This window comes from Phycodurus eques, chromosome 7 (assembly GCF_024500275.1).
Source record: "Phycodurus eques isolate BA_2022a chromosome 7, UOR_Pequ_1.1, whole genome shotgun sequence".
In the NCBI taxonomy this organism is placed as follows: Eukaryota; Metazoa; Chordata; class Actinopteri; order Syngnathiformes; family Syngnathidae; genus Phycodurus; species Phycodurus eques.
In genome coordinates, this window is record NC_084531.1 from 12,098,518 (window position 1) to 12,122,678 (window position 24,161).

The 24,161-nt window shown below is 40.9% G+C and overlaps 1 protein-coding gene across 1 annotated transcript; it reads left to right on the forward strand.

Annotated features, from left to right (window-relative positions):
- The first annotated feature begins 10,504 nt into the window (after positions 1 to 10,504).
- On the forward strand, positions 10,505 to 16,561 carry tmem160 (transmembrane protein 160). Its single transcript, XM_061682489.1, has 4 exons — positions 10,505 to 10,865; positions 10,936 to 10,960; positions 14,311 to 14,403; positions 14,676 to 16,561. The coding sequence occupies exons 1-4, from the start codon at positions 10,647 to 10,649 to the stop codon at positions 14,996 to 14,998; spliced, it is 660 nt and encodes a 219-aa protein (XP_061538473.1). The 5' UTR covers positions 10,505 to 10,646; the 3' UTR covers positions 14,999 to 16,561.
- The last annotated feature ends 7,600 nt before the right edge of the window (positions 16,562 to 24,161 follow it).

The following is a 24,161-nucleotide window of genomic DNA, read 5'->3' on the forward strand; positions in this document are numbered from 1 at the left end:
CGGATGGCGGAGTGCGGTGCACCCACCCGACGAAGCCCTCTCCTTTTCCCCTCCCCCGACTCCCACGTCCACTCCCTCTTGTCACTACTCGCGCACGAGCCGTGTGACCCCACCAGTCGCTCTCGTCACTCCCAAACTGCCCACAGTCAGCAAGACGGCGTAAAACCAAACCGGAGTTCCCAACCGACTTCAGCCACACGCAGCATCACGCAAACTAAAAACCTCACAAAACATTTCAATGCAAGAGATCACGCTAACCACAGAGATGCTGATGAGGAAATGTATTCGTGGGTGCAAATGGCTCCAGACAGTCTTGGGAAAAGGAGTTGTTTGCAATTACAAGTCACCCCGTTGAAAGTGTAATAGTAGTGAAACCGTTTCAATTACTTTCTACAAATAATATAACTCATTACATTTGATGACATTTTAATAACGTTCCTTCATTCTGGACGAATGTATCAACAGGACCCTTGGATGTTTCCTCTAAAATAGTGGCTTAAAACCATACATCACTATTTTGGAATTAACCACTTATTTGTTCTTTACACAAATAACCGATAATAACTGACCCTAAAACATGATCTGCATTTGGCCGGCGACCAGTTCAGGGCGCACCCCGACTCTCGCCGAGAGTCGGCTGGGATGGCCTCCAGCACGCCCGCGACCCTAGTGAGGAGAAGCGGCTCGGAAAATGGATGGATGGATGGATGGATGGATGACAACACAGATAAGTATACGTTCCAAAAGAACGTCAAAAATTCGAAAGAATTACACCGTTCAAAAGTCAGTGTTCTTTTATGTGTTCAAAACTGTAACTACGAGTCTATCCTTTTACAAATCTAAGATATAGATTGCACCACAAGGTGGCACTTCGATATTTGCTCATATTTGGAAAAATATGTCACGTTTGAGACTAAGGCAGAATGGCACATGACCAGAGAGCCAATCACAAGCATCATCTTTAGAAGGCGGAAGTGATGTGAAAAAAAGAATCCAGGCTTTTGCGGCCATTTTTCAAATGTAACTAAAGTTATAGTGGAAATTTCTAAAAGCAACTGTAATTTAATTACATATTTTCTGTCGGTAATGTAATGGATGACATTTACATACATTTTGTAATTAGATTACATAATCTCATTACATGTAATTAGTTACTTCCCAACGCTGGCGTGTTTCGCTAGAGTAGCCTGTAACAAGTTTTGCTCTGACCAGAAGCGTGAGTGTTGTAGAATGGTGATGTTGTCAGAAAAGAAAATACTTCTTGCCATTTTACCAATGCGCCATCTTGGAGGGCGTTTGTTTTTGTTTACATCCGCTTCGTTGTTCTTCAATCAGCTCACTTCTTTGATCGGCTACATTCCATTTCATGTCACAATTCACGGAGTCATGACTCCGGATTAGTTGGCTTGCCTCACACGCAAAGATTTATGGTCGTAAATATATTGCAGAACACGTTTAATAGTCAAGATTGTCGGTCTCGATAGGTTTCTGACCCTATTATCGTGACAATTTCACTCTTAAAAGAACTTGGACCACAGGATAATTTTATAGGATAATCTTATAATACAAAATAGTCTGGTGTTTGTCATCCTTGGTCGAGAGGGGGCAAAATCGGGAGAAAAAAAAGACGATTATCTTTATTTGTGTACTGGGCCTATAGTCGAGAGCTAACCTCCTCGTGCGGCAGTGAGACTCATTTCAACTGATTTTCAGGCCTCATTTAGATAGCGATAACCACAGTAAAGTATTCAAAATGTCACTTCTCTACTCTGGGGCCCTTAGTGACATGCTGCTGTGCAAGGCGACAACTTTCACACATGATGATGAAGATTTTGTTTCCAGGATAACCGAGATTGCTCACATTGCTGTTCCCTTGTATGCAATATGGACAGAGGGAGCAAGTGAGGTAAAATCAGGCTCAGGATGCGAGGATTATTGTGTCACCCGCAGGGATTAGGGACAAGTATTGACATAGGACTGTCATGCAACATTAGCCTCAGCCTCCACACGGCCCAGGATTTGACATTTAAACATCTACAGAAAAGAGAGATGAGCATTTGACTATATTTCTTTGATTGGTTAGGGGGAAATTTTCAAATGTATTTATTATTTATATTTTAGTATTCCATCCATCCATTTTCTAAATCCTTATTAGGGTCGTGGGTGAGCTGGATCCTACCATTGTTTTAATCACGAAACCTATTTATTTTTTATTTTTTCAAAATGTTTTTTAGAAAGCAAACAAGTTGACACGGAATCAACAGTGGCTCTGCTCTGTGAAGCCAAGTAAATCACTCCATTTTCGATTGCTTTAAGACATGATTTATTTATTGAATTATTTCCACATATTCGGCAGAATTCTTCACAAACAAACAAAGCATGGCCATGTATCGCCAAATGTGATTTTTTCTTTTTCTTTTTATTAGTTGTCCGAAATTCCTTTCTGTTATTTTAAGACAATTAGCAGTTGTACTTAATTAATATCTCGATACATACTTACCATAAATATTTGTATGAAAAACAGTAAGTATGCCTTCCTGTGGCACGTGACGACATATTCTTACGCCGCTGCACAAACTAATTCATTGTGCACCATTCATAACCTCGAAACCTTGTCTGTCGGAGCCGCTGTGAACTGGCAAGTCCCTGTATCAGGTTAAGTCAGGAATTGGAGGACAATTTAGGCACCAGCATTTTTGAAAAATGCACCATTTATTGAATATTTCTTTAACGTTTTCAAGAAAAACAAGTCGCCTAATAAATCATCAAACAATTTGATTCATCCAGTTCAACCATCAACAACATAGTTTTTATGATGTCAAGATTTTATGTCAAAGGGGCAAGACCACTCAAATCTTACCATACCTGATATAATAAATGAATAACAATACATTTTCCCCTTTGTTTGAATGAAAAACTCATCAAATACATTAGGAAAATATGTATATTTACTGATTTAAAAAAAATCCTTTCACAAAACAACCTCAGATTTCTTGAGAATAGTTTGCTTCAGTTTGTCATCTACAATGTGTGCATCATAACTTATCACAGTGATTGTATTTTAAGGCACAAAACTAAGTCACAGGTATTTGGAACTGTAAAATATAGTATTGCACTTCAGAATTGAAACACCTTATGAAGACCTAGGAATTATTACCATTCCATCTTTACAGAATCATAATACGTTTTAATAATAATGTCTATTTGAATTTTTCGCTTTCAAATTCATCCTGTGGGACGGATTGTACCCCCTGGCGGTAGCTGATTTACTGGAGAAGTTATTTCATCTGTGATATTTGATATGTAAACTCGTCGTCAAGAGGGAGAGAGGAGAAAAGAGGGGTATTCAAGAGTAATTTGGCACTTTATATAATATTTGGCAACCACTTTTAGTACATCTACAGTTACAGTATATTTTGTCTCAGGAAAACTAGAATTTAAAAGCATGTTTCCGTATTTTGTGCATGGATTATTGGAAATTTTGTGGGCGGGGGTCAGAATATGTTTACTGATTCTGGATTGACTCATCAAGAATTACACAGTCTCTTGTACGAATGCATTTTATGTGTATGTTACTCATTTGAGGTCAGCACATTCCCTGTGAAAGTTAAACTTGCAACACATGCCCCATGCAACCGTACATTTGATAATGTGTAATAGAATCTGGGTACATTTCTGTTTTGTCTTGTAAAAGATTACTCTATGACAGATGAGTCATAAATTGGCATGGGCTACACTGGAGGAATATTCGTGCGACAATAACACTTTCTTTTTATTTTCACAACACTGAGTAATAAACTCAGAGGAATAAAGTTACATGACGTGCGAACCATCAGGCCAGGATGCAGGTGGCCGACAAAGTCAGTAACATCAGAGCTGTTGTGGTGGCAAACAAAATAAATCAGGGTTCCTGTGTATCATGACATCACATTATGAAGGGGGGGGGACAAGCTTTCAAACATGTGCATTCTCACACCTGCATTATTAAATAACCCCAACGAGCTTCGCATCCTGTATCATACAATGCATCCTTTGAAAGAGCTTACTGACATGGATAGTTTTTATCCTTTAATTCTTCCAGTAGCATCCATTTGTCGCTGTCATTAAATGTGCTGCACTTTCTCATTGGGTTTGTTCCAGTTAACTGAATAACAGTGTTTTCTTTGCCATGCAAGGTCAGCGCACCCTATGCAGCTGGCTCGAGCCGTCCAGAGTAGTGCAGCTCTGCACGTATACATCTCCGCCTCCTCCTCCTGTCCCCCTTTCCTCTTCACACCACCAGAATAAAGCTGAGAGGGCAGCGGAGAGTCAACGGAAGGTGGAAGGCCAAGCGATTGCTGACGTTGTTTTTTTTTGCTGGGTCTTCCTATGGTCTAAAAGCCCATTTTGTATGCATTTCAACATAAGGAACACTTGCACGATCCAATTGAATATGATCTGAAAATCTGCCTTGACAAAACAAAAATATGCAATTATTTCAGAGAGATACTAATTCAACATGTTTATTATTGTTGTTGTAGTTGGCAGGAGAGGAGGGACGTATTTAGTCATAGGTAAACTAGGCCAACCCAGTCATAGGGTGTGCCACATCCGTGTACTTCAAAGATAGCCTATTCATGTTTATTATCAACTAAAAGGTGTGAATTTGAGAAAGTTCTCCAATTTCTCAAGATGAAGTCCTTAAAATCCTTCTTGAGGATTATTATCTAACAAGTGAATCAAAAGAACAATCAACATTTAAAGGGGAAATGTGTCGTGTTTAAACTGATTGGAATGTAGAATTTGTACCATTTGTAGATTTGAATGCACAAAATGGTGCCAGGGTGTGCAGATTTTTTTTTACCCACAGCTCATTGCACTTATGTGCTACTGTCAGGTTTGCTGACAGTTTTAACACATATTTAGAATTTCTGGGCGGGAGGGAAATTGCAAACTGTCCCTTTAACAGAGTTACCATTTTGACCGCTTTATTAGTCACATCTTAATGATGACAGGTGTCACCCATGTCAGTTACACACATTCAGTGTCACTGTAAAAAAGATTGAAACCTTTGATAAAAACAGTTTTCCTCTTGCCTTCTCCTCTTTTTCATTCCACTGACATACCTCTGCTTAGTTTTCCTCACAACAAGTCTGTTATGATACCCTTTCCCCGAATCAAGTAGTAGTGAGTAGGCAGGAAGAAGATGAACTAGTCCATTGCACCAGCGAAACGATGATAGACAAAACATGTTGACGTGTTTGAAGGGTGTGAACCCAGTATATGCGCAACCTACTTCTGCATTCGGCAAAACGGGTCGAAGCACTTCCTCCCGACTCGGGTGAATGGCGAAGGCGACAGTGACAAAGCACCCGTAGGAACTTTAAACATGTACAATGTCTTTTTTTTTTTTTTTTTTTTTTTTTAAACACAAGATGTCAACACAAAGCCACCAAAGATGACAATATTCAATGTTTAGGCTTCGCTCGTTTAAACATATCATAGCTCATTTGTATAAATGATATACAGTACATGTATTTAACTTCTGTCCTAAGACACCAGCCATAAAGAAAACTCAGTTTTAACAAGCTCGACTTCAAACAATCATGTCATCAAACTGTAGTCATGCTCGTTAGCGTAGCATATAGATGAAATCCGCTAACCTGTTTTCCAGGTTTGGTCACGTGACGTTACGCATAGAGCGGATTGAGACTAAAGCAATAACTGCTTTAAATGAAAGGAAACTTTATTGGTCTGTTTTTTATGAGCAATTTGGGGGCCCCTAGAAACCTCAGGATTTGCCTAAATAATAAATCTACTCTGACGTTGGTTAGGAGTACTCGTACAATTGCATTGCATGATAAAGAGAGCTGTTCATATTATTTGAATATTTTTGGTCACCTTATATAATATATCATATTTTTAGTCATATTTAGCAACACAAGAGGTTCAAAAACAGTAAAAACACCTTTTGGTAAGATGCAGTGAAGTTGTACAGCCAACATGGTGCCATGGCACTGTTCTGTGAATGCCGGCCTTCATGTGGCCCACAAACACAGCAAGTCCTTGAAACACATAAATGTTTTTTTAACCAAAACATTAGCAGGACTTGTGCTGTTTGCCCAGTGTGGTGGCTTTTTTTGCAGTCTTTTAAGTATGTGTCACTTTTAGTTGATAATTAAACAAAGCTAACAAAAATAGGTGTTTTCAGTGTGTGTATTTCTTTCTCAAGAACAGCCACAAACGTTGACACAATCAAGTGTTCGTTAGTGATGATGTCCATGTGACCAAATGCTGAGCATTTCATTGCTTGTTAAACTTATACTAAAGTCTAACTTGACAACATCCGCAACAGTTCCCATCTTAACACAGCTATTACACTGGTATAACAATCATATTGTTACAAGCCTCTATACATAGGAAAATGTAGGGCTGTAACAATACAGTATCGAATCTGAAAATCGCGGTACTCTAAGGCACAAAACTGCATTGTCTTTGAAATGGCAGAACCGCGACATGCCCCTTCCCACTCCCAGATGTGTTCCTCCAAAAAGAAGTTCATTAAAAAAAAAAAAAAAACAGAAGCCAAGATATTTCCTCAGCAAGCCTCCTCCGACTGCCTGTCATGTGACTACTTTTTCCGGTGACAGTCATCTGACCGGAGTGAGCAAAACTGTTACAGCCCTAGGAAAAAGTTAACATTTTTTCAAATGCATCTTTTTAGAGTAATTGAAACATTAAAAAGTACATAGTAAAGACCATATGTATGGAAACTTGTAACCCACCCTCTATTATTATTATTATTATTATTATATATTTTTTAAAATTATTATGTAGTAGTAGTAGTACAGCTTTATTCTCATAAAATTACAACTCTATTATCAGAATATGATGACTTAATTCTTATAAAATCTCAATATATTAAGATTATTTTTCTGGTAATATTTCAATGTGATTCTCTTAAAATTAATTTATTGATTTTTTCCTTCAATCCCATAAAATGATGATAAAATTAAGACTTTTTCTTGTAATACTGTATTTGATGTAGTTACGAGTTGTAATTATTTTCAGTGTGGCTCTGACCAATCAGGTCATGGCCCCTATGATCCCTGCTGTTGTCATGACGCATCAATCATTTGTTAAACATGTAAACATTTTTTCTCGCTTGCCTGCCAAATGGCTTTGGTGTTGTTGTTTTTTGTTCAAATGAAATAAAACTTCATTTCCTGCCTGCTGCTCCGCCTGACTCGGGACACGACAAGCAGAAAGTGCAATTATACAACACAAACATCACATAGCAGGCTTTCAAACCTATGTAGTTATGCAGCATGTTCACATGCATAGCATGCTATGTTTCTTGAATCTTTTCAAATACTGCAAATAGGGAAAAGCACGATGCTTCCTAAAGTTGTTGGGGGAAGAAATCTAGCTTTTCAAGGCTTGGAAATCCCACTGTAACCAATTGTGAATGTGTGCGGTGTGTACAAACACCTGCTGCTCTCCCATTGTGTTAGGGACGGTGGCGTGAGAGCGAGCGAAGGTCAGCTGTAAATCACATCAAAGCTTTTGGCCCTTGTAAAGACCCTACTGTCAACACACACACACACACACACACACACACACGCTCCCCATGTGAGGCTCCTATAGAGCTCCTGACACACTGAACAATCAGGTATGACAGGCGGAGTTGTTTCAAAGTCCCAGAGGCCCCCCCAAAAAGACAAAAGACCCTCAGGAAGCGAACGTCAACCCACGTCACTGAGGAAATGCGAGTACAAAATATGTCTCTCACAAACTATCGCTGACATCGAGCGGAAACCTCACATCTCCAAACCACCACTTTTCAGGACCCCCCTCCCCCCCCCCAAAAAAAAAAAAATCCCCCCAAAAACCTACGTTTGTTGAGCCATTAACATTGCATCGTCAACGAGAGCAAGCCATTTTCAACACTTTATATTGGTCAATAATTTGCAAAAAATAACATACCCATTTGGCAACGAACCAATAGTGTCGATTTGTGAAAAATAGAGCTAGACAGTTATGTTTTTTTCAGGGCTGATACTGATTATTAGTAGTCACTGAGGCCGATAACCGATATTTGGAGCCAATATTCATTTGCAGAAAAAGTGAAAATATTGATGTCAAAATTTTAAATAATATAAACTCCACCCTTCACTCTTTTAAATAATACAATTTAGTTTTATGAAGTTTATAAGTATAATAAAGTTTTATTTTTTTCATGTTGTTTTAACATTCTGAAACAAAGTGCAGGGAGCGCCCAGACTCAGCGTTTTTCAAAGTTAAATGAAAAATATATTTTTTTATATATATAGCTCCCTAAAGTTTTCTACACTAAATAAAGTTTTCCCAAATTTCAATTTAACTGAAATGTTAATCTTTCACTCATCTTTGTTTTAGGTTCAAACAAAAACAAAAAGTGCAGGGAGTTTGTAGGATCAGCAGCATCTCTTACGAAGTTAATTGAAAATGTAAATAAAAAAATAAATAGTTCCCTGAAGTTTACCCAGTTTTTCATTGATCTCTTTTTGACCGTCAAATTTTTTTTTTTAAAAAGACAGCTGCCGATAGCGTCCAAACCAGATACCCGGTCTATCCTTAGTGAAAAACAGATCATATTTGACACAGGGGTTTTTGGCTGGACACGAGCGCTATGTATCAACATTTGGGGACATAATTGTTTGAGCCCCCGCTGGATTTAAGTTTGCTCACATACAAAGAAATGTAGAGCGTTCGATTTTTATGATGGTTTTTCTCTCCGTTTGTCTACAAACTCCAATTCCATTGAAGTTGGGACAAAAAAAAAAAAAACAGAAACCCTTGTCACCCTATATTCAATTGAATACACGACAAAGTCAAGCTAGTCCATTGTTCAAATTGATAAACTTTTTTTGTTGTTGCAAATATTCTACACATTCCCAAAAAGCTGGGACAGAGGCATGTTTACCACTGTATTACATCACCTTTCCTTTTAACAACACTCAATAAGCGTTTGGGAACTGAGGACGCTAATTTTTGAAGCTTTGTCGGTGGAATTATTTCCTATTCTTGCTTTTGTACAGCTTCAGTTGCTCAACAGTCTGGGGTCTCCTTTATCATATTTTGTGCTTATATAATGGGCTACACATTTTCAATCCGAGACAGGTCTGGACTGATAGCGGGCCATTGACAATGGTTTTCTGAAGTGTACCTGAGTCCATGTGGCAATATGCTTTACACAGTGATTTTTCATGCAGTGCCTCCTGGGGGAATAAAGGTCAAGGCATTCAGTGTTGGTTTTCGGTCTTGCCGCTTACGTATGTGCAGAGATTTCTCCAGATTCGCTGAATCTTTTGATGATATTATGGAGTGTAGATGATGAAATCCTAAATTCCTTGCAATTGTGCAATCATTGAGAAACGTTCTTAAACTGTTAGACTATTTCCTCAAGCAGTTGTGCACAAAGTAGTGAACCTCACGCCATCCTTGCTTGTGTATAATTGAGCCTTTCTGGGATGTATCTTTTATACCCAAATCATAGCACTCACCCTTTTCCAATTAACCTGTTCACCTGTGGAAGGTTCCAAACAGGTGTTTTTTGAGCACTCATCTTCCCCGTCTTTTGTTGCCACTGTCCCAACTTTATTGGAACCTGTTACAGGCATCAAATTCAAAATGAGAGGATATTTGCAAAAAAAAAAAAAAAAAAAAAACGAAAAAACAACAATAACATTCATCAGTTAAAAACAAAAAAAAACCTTGTCTTTGTAGTGTACTCAATTGAATATAGGTTGAAAAGGATTTGCAAATCATTGTATTCTGGTTTTATTTACATTTTATACAATGTTCCAACTTCATTGGAATTAGGGTCTGTCTGTCTATAGATATGAATAGGTATGTAGATACGACACGCCCCTTTTGAGATGTGTGCCTACGGTGATGCTAAGCAAGGAAGGGTAAAAGTCGTCAGCGCATTCCAAGTGTGTGAACGACAAGAAAACCAAAAGACCAAGGACGCCGGTACATTGTGCTGCATACGGTTGTGTACAACGCAGTAGAATTACGACAAGGGACCTGGGAGTAACCTTTCATATGAAAAATATTTTTGGGGGCCTTTTATAATATTGTATGTATTGATAGCACACGCTTTGGCGTTGACAAAAAAAAAAGTAAACCTCATGATATCGGTTGAGAAATAAGCAAGTTACGACTTAATTTAATGTCCATGCATTGCCTTCTGTGGGAATGATGACCTCTCCAACATGGGCGCCACTTAAGCACATGTCGGTTAGCCAGGCTTCTACAGTACCCTGGCGTAGCTCTCTTTCTCTCTCTCTCTCTCTCTCTCTCTCTCGCTCTCTCTCTCTCTCTCTCTCTCTCTCTCTCTCTCTCTCTCTCTCTCTCTCTCTCTCTCTCCCTGGTATTTGACTCACTGGCGTCACCGTGTGTTTGACTATATTCTGTCATGTCTTCTCTTATCAACCACGGGGGGGGCGCTGCGTAGATTGTACTCACCCGGTCTACTGCGTCGCTCTCCCTCTTTTAGTTGCTCTTTGACTCCGTCAAAGTTCAGAGTTCCGATCGAGGTCGTGTTGACGTGCTATGCTACTCCCCCTCCTCGCCCCACTGACAACTCTTTCGATTTTGGCTATCCTTCCGCGAGCGATGTGATGGCCTTCCTGCGCTTGTTCATGCGGCGGCAGTTGCCTTTGGCCGCGTCCGAGTTGTCCCGTGTCGTCGCGGGGCTGCCGCGGCCTCCTGGCGGCGTGCTGCCGGGCACCGCGCGGCGGCAGCTCACGGAGAAGGGGCCGTGGGGGAAGAGCCGGCCACCGGAACAACTACCGCAGCAGCAGTGCCCGCTCACAGACCTCGATAAGGCGGACGCTCTGGTAGTCAACGAAGTAACTGGAAGGTTTAGTTTGTTGTGCGTTGAAATTAATTAGTTTTCCTCCCTTGCAGATGCTAAGGAAGTCTCACGAAACAGGTAATGTAGCAAAGTCCACATGAGCGAGACCGCAACTTCCCATAAGTCGCCTGGGTCATTCCAACCAGTCCTGTTTTATTTTATTTTTTTAAGCGTAAAATACAGAAAAACACACCGGCCTCACCTTAGAAAGCACAATGTAATGACAACAAAAGCTGTGTCGACAATTAAGCTTTTAAACAAACACAGTGCCTACAAGGACGCTAAGTTGGAAAAAGTGGCAGAGATTGTGCATTGTCGTTTGTATTCAAATCGACTTCCGGGTTTTAGAGGGACTGATAGTACCATTTCGAACATTTTCTGGTTACCCAAAAGGATTAAATGTGTAAAATACACTACTGGCAAACAGTTAAAGCTCAAAGGACAAAGATTTTTTAAAAAAAATATTGTCTCTTTCCGGCACTTTGACGTCACACTAGCCAAACATCCTGTTCATTCGGGGTTGTGTGCTGTTGTTCCCGTCCTTGTATATTTGTTGTCTCATGATTTAACGACGTCACGATGGTTTATTGTGTGCCATTTGGTTGTACAAATGGTTCAGGCAGTGGCAAGAGTTTTTTGGGGCTTTCCAAGTGAAAAAGGAAAACGTGACCAGTGGATAGGGAAAGTCAATCGACAGGGGAAGCAACGTGGTCAGCTATGGGTGCCGAGTAAGCATTCCAAACTGTGCCGATCACTTCGAACCGGCGTGTTTTGAGAAAGACTTAGCAGAAAGCATTGGATACAGAGGTAGAGGCTGAAACCAGCTGCGGTGCCAACTATTTTCCCTGCGGCCATCCGGACCTCAACCGCCAGCAAGAGAACTCAATCTCGCAGCGGCGAAGTGGCACAGACGAGGTGAGGATTTCCTTGTGTATATACCCACGACTCTATTATGGTTCCTATGCACTGGGGAGTCTGAAAAAAAGACCCACGCAGTACTTTTCAGTACTATCGTTTGTACTTTTGCCTATATGACAAGCCAACAGACTTTCTGTGCAGCATGTTATAACGCTACTTGAGCGAGGGGCACACAATATATAGGAATACTGCATCCTATGTAAAAGCTTGTGCTGTGTCACTGAAACATGAATATATAATACATAGTCGTGTTCCAAAATATTGGCACCCATGGGGTGCCATATTTTAAGCCATGACTGTATAAAGAGACATGCTTTTGACATACCGTCACATGGAGCCGGTGGCTACTCTCTTTTTCTGTTGTGCAGCTGCTACTTGGCTGCTCGTCGTCGTCACTGTCAGGTTCCGACCTCCTGATCGGCTCAAACGTGTACGGTTTGACGATGCCAAGTTCAGTTGGGTGCTCCTATACGTCGATATCCTCCTCTTCCTCATATTCCAACACGTTGCTCGCCATTGCGTATTGAGTGTAGCGCGCTGTGTTTGTCAATTGCAACGTGCCTTCTGGTAGCCCTTGCGGTGGATAGCGTAACCACACCCCGGTGTCTTGAGCTTCGGGTATGTTCGGGGAGGACTAAATATGCGTCATAAAAACTAAATTTTTAGCTAAACTATGGTTGAAAACTTGCTGGAAGTTACGTGCATGTATTACATAACATATATCCATCCATCCATTTTCTGAGCCGCTTATCCTCACAAGGGTCGTGGAGTGCTGGAGCCTATCCCAGCTATCATCGGGCGAGAGCCTATCCCAGCTATCATCGGGCGAGAGCCTATCCCAGCTATCATCGGGCGAGAGGCGGGTGTACACCCTGAACTGGTTGCCAGCCAATCACAGGGCAGATATAAACAAACAACCATTTGCACTCACATTCACACCTACTGGCAATTTAGAGTCTTCAATTAACCTACCATGCATGTTTTTGGGATGTGGGAGGAAACTGGAGTGCCGGGAGAAAACCCACGCAGGCATGGGGTGAACATGCAAACTCCACACAGATGGGGCCGGGAATTGAACCCCGGTCCTTAGAACTGTGAGGCAGACGCTCTAACCAGTCGGCCACCGTGTCGCACATAACTTATAAACAATGCAAATATGAATTTTAACTGACTCCATAACATCTTTGTCATCTGACCTTTAAGGATAGGCAGCTCTTGGGTGAAATTTCAGGGTGTACCTAAAATGCAGTAATCCCCCGCGAGAAGAGAAATCTGTGATATCGAAATACCCTATTTACACTCTGACCCAAGGCATGTTTTTATAGCATTTACAATAAAAACATTTAAGTCTTTAAATGTTTTTTAAAAAATACAAACACATGCACAGAAAAAGTACCTTATTTTCAGTTACACATGATTAAAATGTGGTAAACTGACATTATTTCCTCCTCTTCCTCAAAAATAAATTTTATTATAACACATTTTAATCATGTGCAACTTATGTATGAATTAAGTAAATTCAAGACTTTTTCAGTGTGTAATACATTGAGCGAGCGAGAAACAGCAATGGATAAGATGAATATGTTGTTCAAACAGTATAAAAAAAATTAGACTAACAACTATAATAACACTTGGGAAAAAAATCTGCAGTATAGCGGAAGCGCAAAGCGTAGACCGGGATATAGCGCGGGATTACTTTACACTAATAACCTCTCCAGGGAAACTGAAATGCACCTTCTCTAAACTTTTGAATTCAATGTTCAATATCTGTTCATTGTTTCAATACTTTTTGCACATCCGGCTGTTCCCAAACAGAAACATTTCAAACAGACCAATACATTTCCAAGGCCTTCAATGCCTTTCTGTGACACTTCCAGTCTTTCTGTATTTCTGTTACAACCTGCTGGGAGCACTGTGTGACACTCTTAAGCTCAGTGGCCACTTCCCTTTCGAGAGCATCTTGTCAGAAGCCCCGCACTGTCGAGGTGCTGTTGTTTAAAGTTAGGCGTCATCTTGGTCTCATGATGTCAAAATGTGAACAGCATGAGGAAGAGGACTGTTAAATACCAATTCAAATTGATCCAGGAAATGTATTGGTCATTCATGACTGTTCAGCTCCTTGTTCGAGAACTGAAAGTTGTTCAAAGAGCAGTGCAACACTGAACAGTTGGACGTGCATTGAATAGTTGAGAGGAGGTCAAATTAAATTGGCCTGAGTCAAAAAAAAAAAAAGTTTCTTTCCTTCCTTTGCGTAAAACTACTTTTCTGACTTCCTTCCTTCAGTACTTGTCAAAACTGCATTAGAATGCACTTTATTGGTTCTTGACTCAAATTATTTGTCATTATTCACAACATTAATTTAAAAAACATATACTACCTACACATGTGTACATATATATATAATGTCAGTGTAATTTTTGTATAGATTACATAAATTTGTTATTTGCTTGTTAAATGGCGTGAATCCTCAATCATCCTGTCCCTGACTTGGGGTTTTGAATGTCGTGCAGGTTTCCTCTCATGGTTTCGTAATGGTCTGCTGGCGACCGGAATCGGCGTCATTGCCTTCGTGCAGAGTGAAGTCGGACGAGAGGCGGCATACGGTAACTGAGCAAAGCAGAGTTGTGGATGTGGCTTTTTAGACAGACAAAATAATACAAACGCCTCTCAGAAATAATACTTTTGTTAAATACCTCATTCAGCACGTTTAATTAAAAAAAACCTAAATGTTTGAAAACAAATAGTTCTTAATGATGAAATGCAAAAGTATTGAACTTAAAAGTTAAATGCAACTGACCTGTGCAACCCTTTCAGAATCACTTGAATAGAAAATGAATTGGAGCTTTGTACTGATACAATGTCTGTTTTCCCACAGCCTTCTTCATCCTGGGTGGCGCCTGCGTGTCCTTCGGCGGCGCCTCTTATGTGGGCAGCCTCGTGGCGCTGCGGAGGCTGATGCTGCTGTCCGTGCCCGTCCTGCTCATCCACGGGGCCGTGGTGGGCAGCGTGGCTCTCTTCTGGTTGTGTGCCGTATCCCTCTACATCGGCCGCCTAGAGGTGGAGATTATCCACGAGGATGACGAGGAGGGAGAAGAGTGCCAGGAGTGCCGCGATAGGCGCGAACACAGAGGCTATCGAGGCCCCCCCCATGACAGGAGGCACCACGACACCGAGGACAGCAAGGGGCCAGACAAGTAGATGTCTTCCTGTGTGTGTGTGTGTGTGTGTGTGTGTGTGTGTCTGTGTCTTCATGCTTCAGTGCAGACGGTGTGTATCATTAGACCCTAAGTGTGGGTGTTAAAAGGGCCAAAGCCAAACTATGAACTTAAATTACATGGTCTCTTATATACCGGTTATCTCACAGATCATCTTGTACACTTTCAGACCACAACATTAGGTACACCTGTACAAATAAAATCTTTTTTTTTTTTGTGGAGGGCTGAAATACTGTACTGTACTGTAAAGTGTTTCTACACTTTGGGATAAGGTACAGTTTGGCATCACTAAATTCAAAATAAAACAGTTAAATTATCATCCATGATGGTGTCAAGATAACTAGCATGCACAGTGGGTATTAAAATTCTACACACACCTATTTAAATGGCAGGTTTTTGTGGTGTTAAAAAAAAAAAAAACAAGAGACCAAGATCAAGCATTCTAAAAATACAACTCTGAAAGAAAAAACAAAAAATGAAATAATTTTGAGAGGGGAAGTAAAAACAACTGAAATGTGTTCGCACACCCTTTTATAACTCTAATTGTGTTTAGAATTAACCAATAACATTTAAACTCATTTCAAACGTGGAGTGAGCACACACCAGCACTATCTTTTAAAGTAACGCCGATAAACTAGAAAAATAGGCCTTTCCTGACTTTTTTTTTTTTTTTTTTTGCTTTCTAACAGAAGCTTGAAGGTTTAGTGGTAACACTGACTGCTGTTTGGAACTGCTCCTAATTCCTGTATCAGTTCCAGCTGAAGAAAACCTTCATTGTTTGTATGGTGTTCTTTTGGTGATGAGCAGTGTTGTGTTTGCGCCAAACATACCTTTTGGAAGTATGGGGAAAAAAGTTCAACCTTGGATTCATCAGACCATCATAAAATCTCCCAAATGTGGGGAAAAGTGTTGTAGTGTGACAGACAAGGTGGAAGGAATTATGAACAGTTTGAAATAGCAGACGGTGAAAAACTTGAGTTATACAGGTTATAGGTCACATCAATGGTGGAAATAGTTTTGAAATAATTCTTGTTCTCATTTTTTTATACTGTATGAAAAAAATTCTGGCATTTGAGTAGGGGTGTGTACATGTTTTTGCGCCGCTGCAGTTTGTGAAACCATACCTAATAAAGTATCCAGTGAGGGCAGTTTTGTTTACTAGGCTTTACCTTATTTTATGTGAGTTTGTTGGTGAGAGCACGTTTCAGGTTGTTGTTTTGTATTTGCAAATGTTACTCAACAAGGTCTTACAGCAATTTTTTTTGTGTGTAAACATTTTATTTTTCAAACAACCTTAGCACTTTGGTAAGCTCCTGTTGTATAGTCACAGTGTTTTTTTTTTTTTTTGTGGTTTTTTTCCCCCCTCCATGCATCTTTTAATATACTGTAACCTTGAATCACACTTGGTTGAATACAGTATGACAGCTTCTCAATTGGAGGTTGTATGTGGCGGCTGGGGCTTATTTGTATTGTTCACTGGTTGGTGTACGCTCTCATGTCAGTGTACACGTCATACATTGAAATAAAACACATTACATCAGGCAAACTTATTGCTTTGTAGTAATTTGACCCAGAACCAGTATTAAGAAACGGGGACATGACAGAGTACTAAATCCCCCCCTCCCCCACCCCCACCCCAATGCGGTCCTTTACACATCGTAATTGGACATCCGTTGGACTGTCATTTGGGAACCATGCTGCCGCTCACTGGTCAGTCCTGGTACTACAGCAAACAGCCGTGTGTGTTCAAAAAAAAAAACCTACCACATTCTAATGTAATTTTCAAGACTAAATATGTATACTTGTATTTACAACCCCAATTCCAATGAAGTTGGGACTTTTGTGTTAATCAAACCGAATACAATGATTTGCAAATCATGTTCGACCTATATTTAATTATACCTAATTCACCTCTTTCTGAACAAGTGCTTGAGAAAATAGTCACACAGTTTAAGGACAATGTTCCTCAACGTAAAATTTCAAGGAATTTAGGGATTTCATCATCTACGGTCCATAATATCATCAAAAGGTTCAGAGAATCTGGAGAAATCACTGCATGTAAGCGGCAAGCCCGAAAACCAACATTGAATACCTGTGACCCTCGATCCCACTGGTGGGACATCAATGTGTAAAGGATATCACCACATGGGCTCCGGAACACTTCAGAAAACCAATGTCAGTAAATACAGTTCGGCGCTACATCCGTAAGTGCAACTTAAAACTTTACTATGCAAAGCAAAAGCCATTTATCAACAACAGGGAGAAACGCTGCCGGCTTCTCTGGGCCCGGGCTCATCTAAGATGGACTGACGCAAAGTGGAAAAGTATTCTGTGGTCCGACGAGTCCGCATTACAAATTGTTTTGAGAAATTGTGGACGTCGTGTCCTCCGGACCAAAGAGGAAAAGAACCATCCGGACTGTTATGGACCCAAAGTTCAAAAGCCAGCATCTGTGATGGTATGGGGCTGTGTTAGTGCCAATGGCATGGGTAACTTACACATCTGTGAAGGCACCATTAATGCTGAAAGGTACACAGGTTTTGGAGAAACATATGCTGCCATCCAAGCAACATCTTTTTCATGGACGCCCCTGCTTATTTCAGCGAGGGAATGCCAAACCACATTCTGCACGTGTTACAACAGCGTGGCTTCGTGGTAAAAGAGTGCAGGTACAAGACTGGCCTGCCTTCAGTCCAGACCTGTCTCCCATGGAAAATGTGTGGCCCATTATGAAGTGTAAAATACGACAACGGAGACCCCGGACTGTTGAACAGCTGAAGCTGTACATCAACCAAGAATGGGAAAGAATTCTACCTACAAAGCTTCAACAATTAGTGTCCTCAGTTCCCAAACGTTTATCGAATGTTAAAAGAAAAGGTGATGTAACACAGTGGTAAACATGACCTTGTCCCAGCTTTTTTGGAACGTGTTGCAGCCATAACATTTTAAGTTAATGATTATTTGTTAAAAACAATAGTTTATTAGTTTGAACATTAAATGTCTTGTCTCTGTAGTGTATTCAATTAAATATAGGTTGAACATGATTTGCAAATCATTGTATTCTGTTTTTATTAATGTTTAACACAACGTCCCAACTTCATTGGAATTGGGGTTGTATAGTTGTATATAGATTTTCTTTTTTAATCCCACAGTTTTATGACGGAAAAACATTGACCCTGGAGAAAGACCCCCCCCCGCAATTTACATTCTGCAAAAATTAGAGAAGACGTGATCGGATCCAATATGTAAGAGGCAGAAGATGATGTATAAACTGTCCACACGCACGCTGTACATGCATAATTTTTATAATGAGGCCATCATCTGAAAGCATGCATGAATATATGAACTCCCCTCTGCATGACTCCTCTGCAACGTGTGAGTTGGGGGTGGGTAAGGGAAGAAGGGGGCGGCGGTCTGATTTGCGATAAGGCAGCGAGGGCGAAGGTCCGTGATATCGCTCCGCCATCGACACGACGCTCTGCTGCCGACGCTCCCCTTTTCTCGCCCTCCTCTTCCTCTCCCGTGTCGACTCCCACAATTGGGGCGTATCACAGAGACTTGCACCCTTCCATCCCCAACCGCTTTTGCCCACCGAGGCTCTGTGCTGCCAACTCCTTTTCAGGGGATATTGCTAAAGACGGGTCTCAAGACCGTTTTCATAATTAAGCCCACCGCACTCCAAGCGAAGTGGCCGAAAGTAACTGTACTGCAGAATCGCAACGAAATTACAGTCTGCGACTCACACCCGCAAACCCTTGCAAACATACTAACTTAGTTTGTCTTCACATGGTTTTATTTGTAATATTATAAACACAGCATATTATAGGCTTTATTCATACTTATCTTATATGGGTCATTCCAATATTGGAGGACGTTTTCTGCCCCCATCCCCAGTAATGAAGCAAATGTTTTTGGGGGCATGATTTTTGTTTTATCCCAGGTGTATTTTAAATAATAGTAATTATGCTCTGAATTTGGCGGCACGGTGGCCGACTGGTTAGAGCGTCAGCCTCACAGTTCTGAGGACCCGGGTTCAATCCCCGGCCCCGACTGTGTGGAGTTTGCATGTTCTCCCCGTGCCTGCGTGGGTTTTCTCCGGGCACTCCGGTTTCCTCCCACATCCCAAAAACATGCATTAATTGGAGACTCTAAATTGCCCGTAGGCATGACTGTGAGTGCAAATGGTTGTCTGTTTGTATGTGCCCTGCAATGGGCTGGCAACCAGTTCAGGGTGTACCCCGCCTCCTGCCCGATGACAGCTGGGATAGGCTCCAGCATGCCCGCGACCCTAGTGAGGATAAGCGGCTCAGAAAATGGATGGATGGATGGATGGATGCTCTGAATTTGTCTCTCAACTTACTGTCACCAAAACTTTCTTAGCCACCTTGAGGAAGAGAAAAAAAGGTGATCTACATTACTCAGCAGAAACCTCATTATAAAGCAAAAATGTTCTGAAATCATCTGACAGGGAAAAAAAAAAAATCAACTTAAAATGTACTTTTGCAGCTAAACCGATGTGCATTTTCTGACATTCTGCATTTTCAGAGGGGGAAATGCCAATGTTTTAGTGTTTCAGTTTCAAAGTTGTTAAAAGTTTACACCCAAATTTTAAAAGTAGACCAATTTGTGCTAGGCGTATTTTTTGGGGGGTGGGGGCTAGCTAGGGCAGTCTGAAAAGTTGCCATAGCTAGCAAAAAAAAGTTCTAAGGTGGCATCAATGCGTCCATGTGTCCTCACTCCTCTTGCATGTCCATTTAGTCCTCCTGCTCCTCGTCTTCCTCGTCCTCTTCATCTTCCTCCTCCTCCTTGTTCTCTTCCTCACCCTCCTCCTCCTCCTTGTCGTCCTCCTCCTTTTCCTCCTCATCCTCGTCGGCTGCATCTGACCGCACAGGTCTGTTTGGCATGCAGCGTGCTGGTGAGGCCCGGCGCGTCTAAAGGGCAAGGTGCCTACAGGCGAGAGACACGCGCTCACTGACAAGCAGCGTCCATCGCCGACCTCTATAGCGTCGGTTCGGTTGGAAAAAGAGACCCCGAAGTTCAAGTTCCAGACAGCACAGCCTCGCATGCGTCGTCTTGAGAGGAGATTTCTCATGTGCTCACAGGTGCTAAATGCCACCAGTATGGATCACAGGGTTGCATGAAGAGTGTGCCGGCCCTTTAAAGGCTGAGATGGCGGAGACAAAAGAAGGAGGCTGTGACAGGTGCTTTTTCTCCCTCCATCAGTCACTATTTCTAATAATATTTCATTACTCGCTATTTGATGAACCCGCACATATTTCTGGTTCGTCATCTGCAAATTCACACAATTGCTGATTGTTTTTAAGGGAACCTATTTGTCACTTACTTAAAAAAAAAAAAAAAAAAACTTTTTTGTGCTCAGGCCAAAGCAATAAAGTATTACTTTGGCGCCATCTTGTGGCATCTTGGTCTTGTTTAATTCATTAATCGTGTCCGTCCGTCCGTCCGTTCCACCACCCCCCCCCCCCTGCACTTGAGATGTAGGGCTCTATTTTCCCGGACAGCGCATCTGCGGCGGGACGCAATTGATGTCATATTCAGATTTTTGTGCAAGCACAAGGCTTGTGTCTTTGCCAATTTGGCAGAACGGTCTGCGCCAAACACGGCGTAATAGCGCAGCAAGGTTGTACCCGCTGGAGTGACAATTTGTTGGCAAAGAGTCGGTCTAAACTTCTGCTTAGACCATGTCTAAGTGCCGGTGCAGCTGGTTAAGCGTGATATTTATGAATTTGATCAGCGCACAACCAGACAGATACTGAGGTCTGGTGACATATTTAAGTCACCAGAGGTTATAACCAGCTCATTCTGTATTGAATAAGGGTACCCAAGGGCAGTGACAATCCTCCATTCACACACAGATCGTTGCGATTGCACATCATCCTCTTCCGCACAGAGATGTCTCCTTTGAGACCGTTATTGCGCCACATTTAAAGGCAATGAGAGGAGCCATTTTGATTGACGGCAAATGAAGTCAGCCGGGCTGCGCTGGGTCTGCTAAATTACCAACAGCGGTCTAAACTGCCCCTGGTGCACTGTTGCGCCACCTGCCCTGCCGGATTTATGCCGGTCACGAAAATAGGCTTGTTGTGTTTAGTTTTTAGTCCTTAGTCAAAAGCGCAACTGAAAGTTCTGAATGTTTTTGCTTCTCTCCTGATTTAGCTGCTAATAGCTGGTGTTGGTTACACCAATTTGCCTATATTCCCGAAAAATTCATTATTGTGTGTAAATGCCAAAAGGTGAATCTAATGATACCGTTTGTGTAACGTGCAAGTGGAACATCTTGTCAGTTTGTTATTTAGGCTAGCATGCTAGCTGATACTATTGATGAGCAAGTTTAATGAACGAAAGTTCATGAACTAGTTCATATTTTGTGCGAACGTGAACTGAAATTAGTTCATTTCTGCCTGATGAACGTAGTTGAGAACACGCTCATTCTGGCGTCGAAGAACTGTTTTCGAATGAAAGTTCATTTTATATAAACTATATACGAGCCTTCATCGTCGACGGATAAACGCTGTGATTGGCAACGGCCGCCACGGCCGCCATTCATAGCATGCACGTGGCAGCTACGTTATTAGGATTCCCACATAGTTTCCAGGCAGGACACGCCCCGCTGCAACATGATTGGCTCCTGCGTCGCAGGAAGGGCAGGCTAAGCAGATATAGCGAGATGACCATCCCAAACATGTATCACATTTGTTAGAAATAATAACAAAGAAGTTTGTTATGGTTAGGTTTAGGGATTAAGGCAGTTTAGGATGGGTTAAGGTTAGGATTAGGGTGGGTTACAGTTAGTGGCAAACATATTAACGCCGCTACACTTAAGTCACATCTTTTCCCGTCTGGAAGCAGTAGGGCCTGTTCTCGAGGGATACAAGAGCCAATCATAGTGCAGCGAAGCATGTCCTGTAGCCAGTAATATTGGAGGAGGGCGGGTCCTGCCAGGAAAGTACGTAGGAATCCTAATAACGCGTTGTGTGTGTGTGAGACAATTTGTTGGCAAAGAGTCTGTGTGAGAACACAAGGTGCGTAAATGGGAGTAAATGTGTTCTTTGGTGGTTCTTGTGTAACAGTACATATTTGTAAAGAAAAATATTACGATGAAAATGATTTGTATCAGAATGCTTTAGTTAAAACTCTGTACGATCACAGTGCCCTGATATGGAATTTATTTTATTTTGTAATACAAGAATAGATGAAATATTTTGTTGATATAGTCAGCCAGAGCTGCGAGGAATCCAAAGTTTTTCTTTGCACGTTCAGAAAAAAAAGTCCTCTTTTTGTCTTAATTCCTGATTTAAAAAAAAGACCATTCAAGCGACAAGTTTTTCCTCCTGTTTTTGAGATTGTAGGGTGAAAGCCACAAACCGTCACCCTTTTTACTTCACATCAAAATATGGGTAGCTTTACTTTATTAGACGGGAGTTAGCGTCTCTTTATACTTGTACTTGACAGAGAGACATGCTTAGGGATGTGTGTTATCTTTATATCTACTGCGTGTTATCTTTACGAAGTCTGGGCGTTTGAGGTGTTTCCAATAAAAGAGGATCTCATGATTGTGCAAGTGGTCATAATGATGCCCGTGTACATTTCAGCAGTGCAAATGTTGTCGATACTTCTACTAAACAGCAAAACAAGGAGATAAAGGCGAAATGGGAGTGTGCATGCACTCCCCAGTGTACACTCCATACATCCGCTTTAGCACGTACAATGGCCTTTTCTCCCCAACAACTGCTCTTGTTTAGTATGCACTTCCTTTGGTCTTGAGGAGGAATGATCCTCACTCTAATGAACTTGGGCCTGCCACTTGAATGTAAAACAGGATTTAACCCGTCTTCAATGTCAGAGCCCCTCCCCGGGGCTGCTTCAGACATCTCGCACACTCATAGACATGCACACGGACACACGCACACACCGGCAAGCCACCCGTGTACACACAACGGCGAGGCACGCCTGTATATGAGCTCTCATAAGGCGCACGCACACACATATTGTTTTTGTCTTCATTTTCAAACCCATTTAGTCTTTGTTGAATCCATCAAGTCCCACTGCATGGCTTTGTGTCAAGGTTGAATACTTTTTTCCCCCTCCCTTAAAGAAATATAGCTCAGTATGATGCCTTATGGCTTGTTCTGTCTCATGTGCCCTCCTGGGAACAGCTGGCTGACAACTCATATCTAATATTTCCACGATAGAAGCTGCCTTTCATATTTCCTCCCAAGTGGTTTTTACTCTTTGCGTGCTTTATTTGAATTTGTGTGGAAATGTACCATATAGTAGATGATGTATAGTTAAGCTTTTGTTCCTAACTACACGTGTGTCACTACTTCTACAGCGTGAAATGTCAGATTTTGCCATCATTTAAAAGTGGTTTGTGTTTAAGAAAAAAAAAAGGGGAAGGGGGGTAAAAACTGTGGCATAATATTTACACAAAAGAAATTTAATAAAACAAAATAACACCCCCAAAACTATTGTATACTACTTTTTGTACCAAATCCTAAATTATCCTGACAAAAGACAAATGTCCATGTACAAAACTTACCATAATTATAAATGTGAAAAAAAATCATGTCAAAGACAAAATAATTTTTCTAAATTATGATATAAAACATTTTTAAAAATGTAAGATATGAAAATAAACATTTGTCATCATATTTTGAAATTTATAAATAAATATATATATATATATTTGAAGTGTGACACTTAATTATAGTGTGCTTGTAAAATATAGGTGTAAAAAATAAAAGTATTTTTAAAATTATATTTTTTAAAACATTTTACCAAAAAAATGGTATAAAAATGTCTCATTTTTGGAAGGTTATAAAAGAATATCAACTGACAATATCATCATTTTTCTCCCTTTGACTTAGAAAATCATATTTTATTTATTCGTGCATTATTACTGTTTCAGCAATTGTGTTTTATGTTAAATTTTATGTACGGCATTTGTTACAGCTGCAGCACTCCCCCCCCCCCCCCCCCCTCCCCCCAAAGTGCTTTATATATAAAGTTGAGTTCTCAGATACCGGTAACTGTTTATGGACAGGCAGATGAAGAAAATAGATGATAGCAAATATATAAAACTCATCGTAAACCAATTTTACATTTGCACAGAAAATTAAAACAAA

What these genes read in the sequence shown, in the direction of transcription:
- tmem160 (XM_061682489.1), top strand. Translation starts at nt 10,647, where the DNA reads ATGGCCTTCCTGCGCTTGTTCATGCGGCGGCAGTTGCCTTTGGCCGCG. An exon ending in TCGATAAGGCGGACGCTCTG is followed by an intron (nt 10,866 to 10,935) that starts GTAGTCAACGAA and finishes CCTCCCTTGCAG; the next exon opens with ATGCTAAGGAAGTCTCACGA. An exon ending in AAGGAAGTCTCACGAAACAG is followed by an intron (nt 10,961 to 14,310) that starts GTAATGTAGCAA and finishes AATGTCGTGCAG; the next exon opens with GTTTCCTCTCATGGTTTCGT.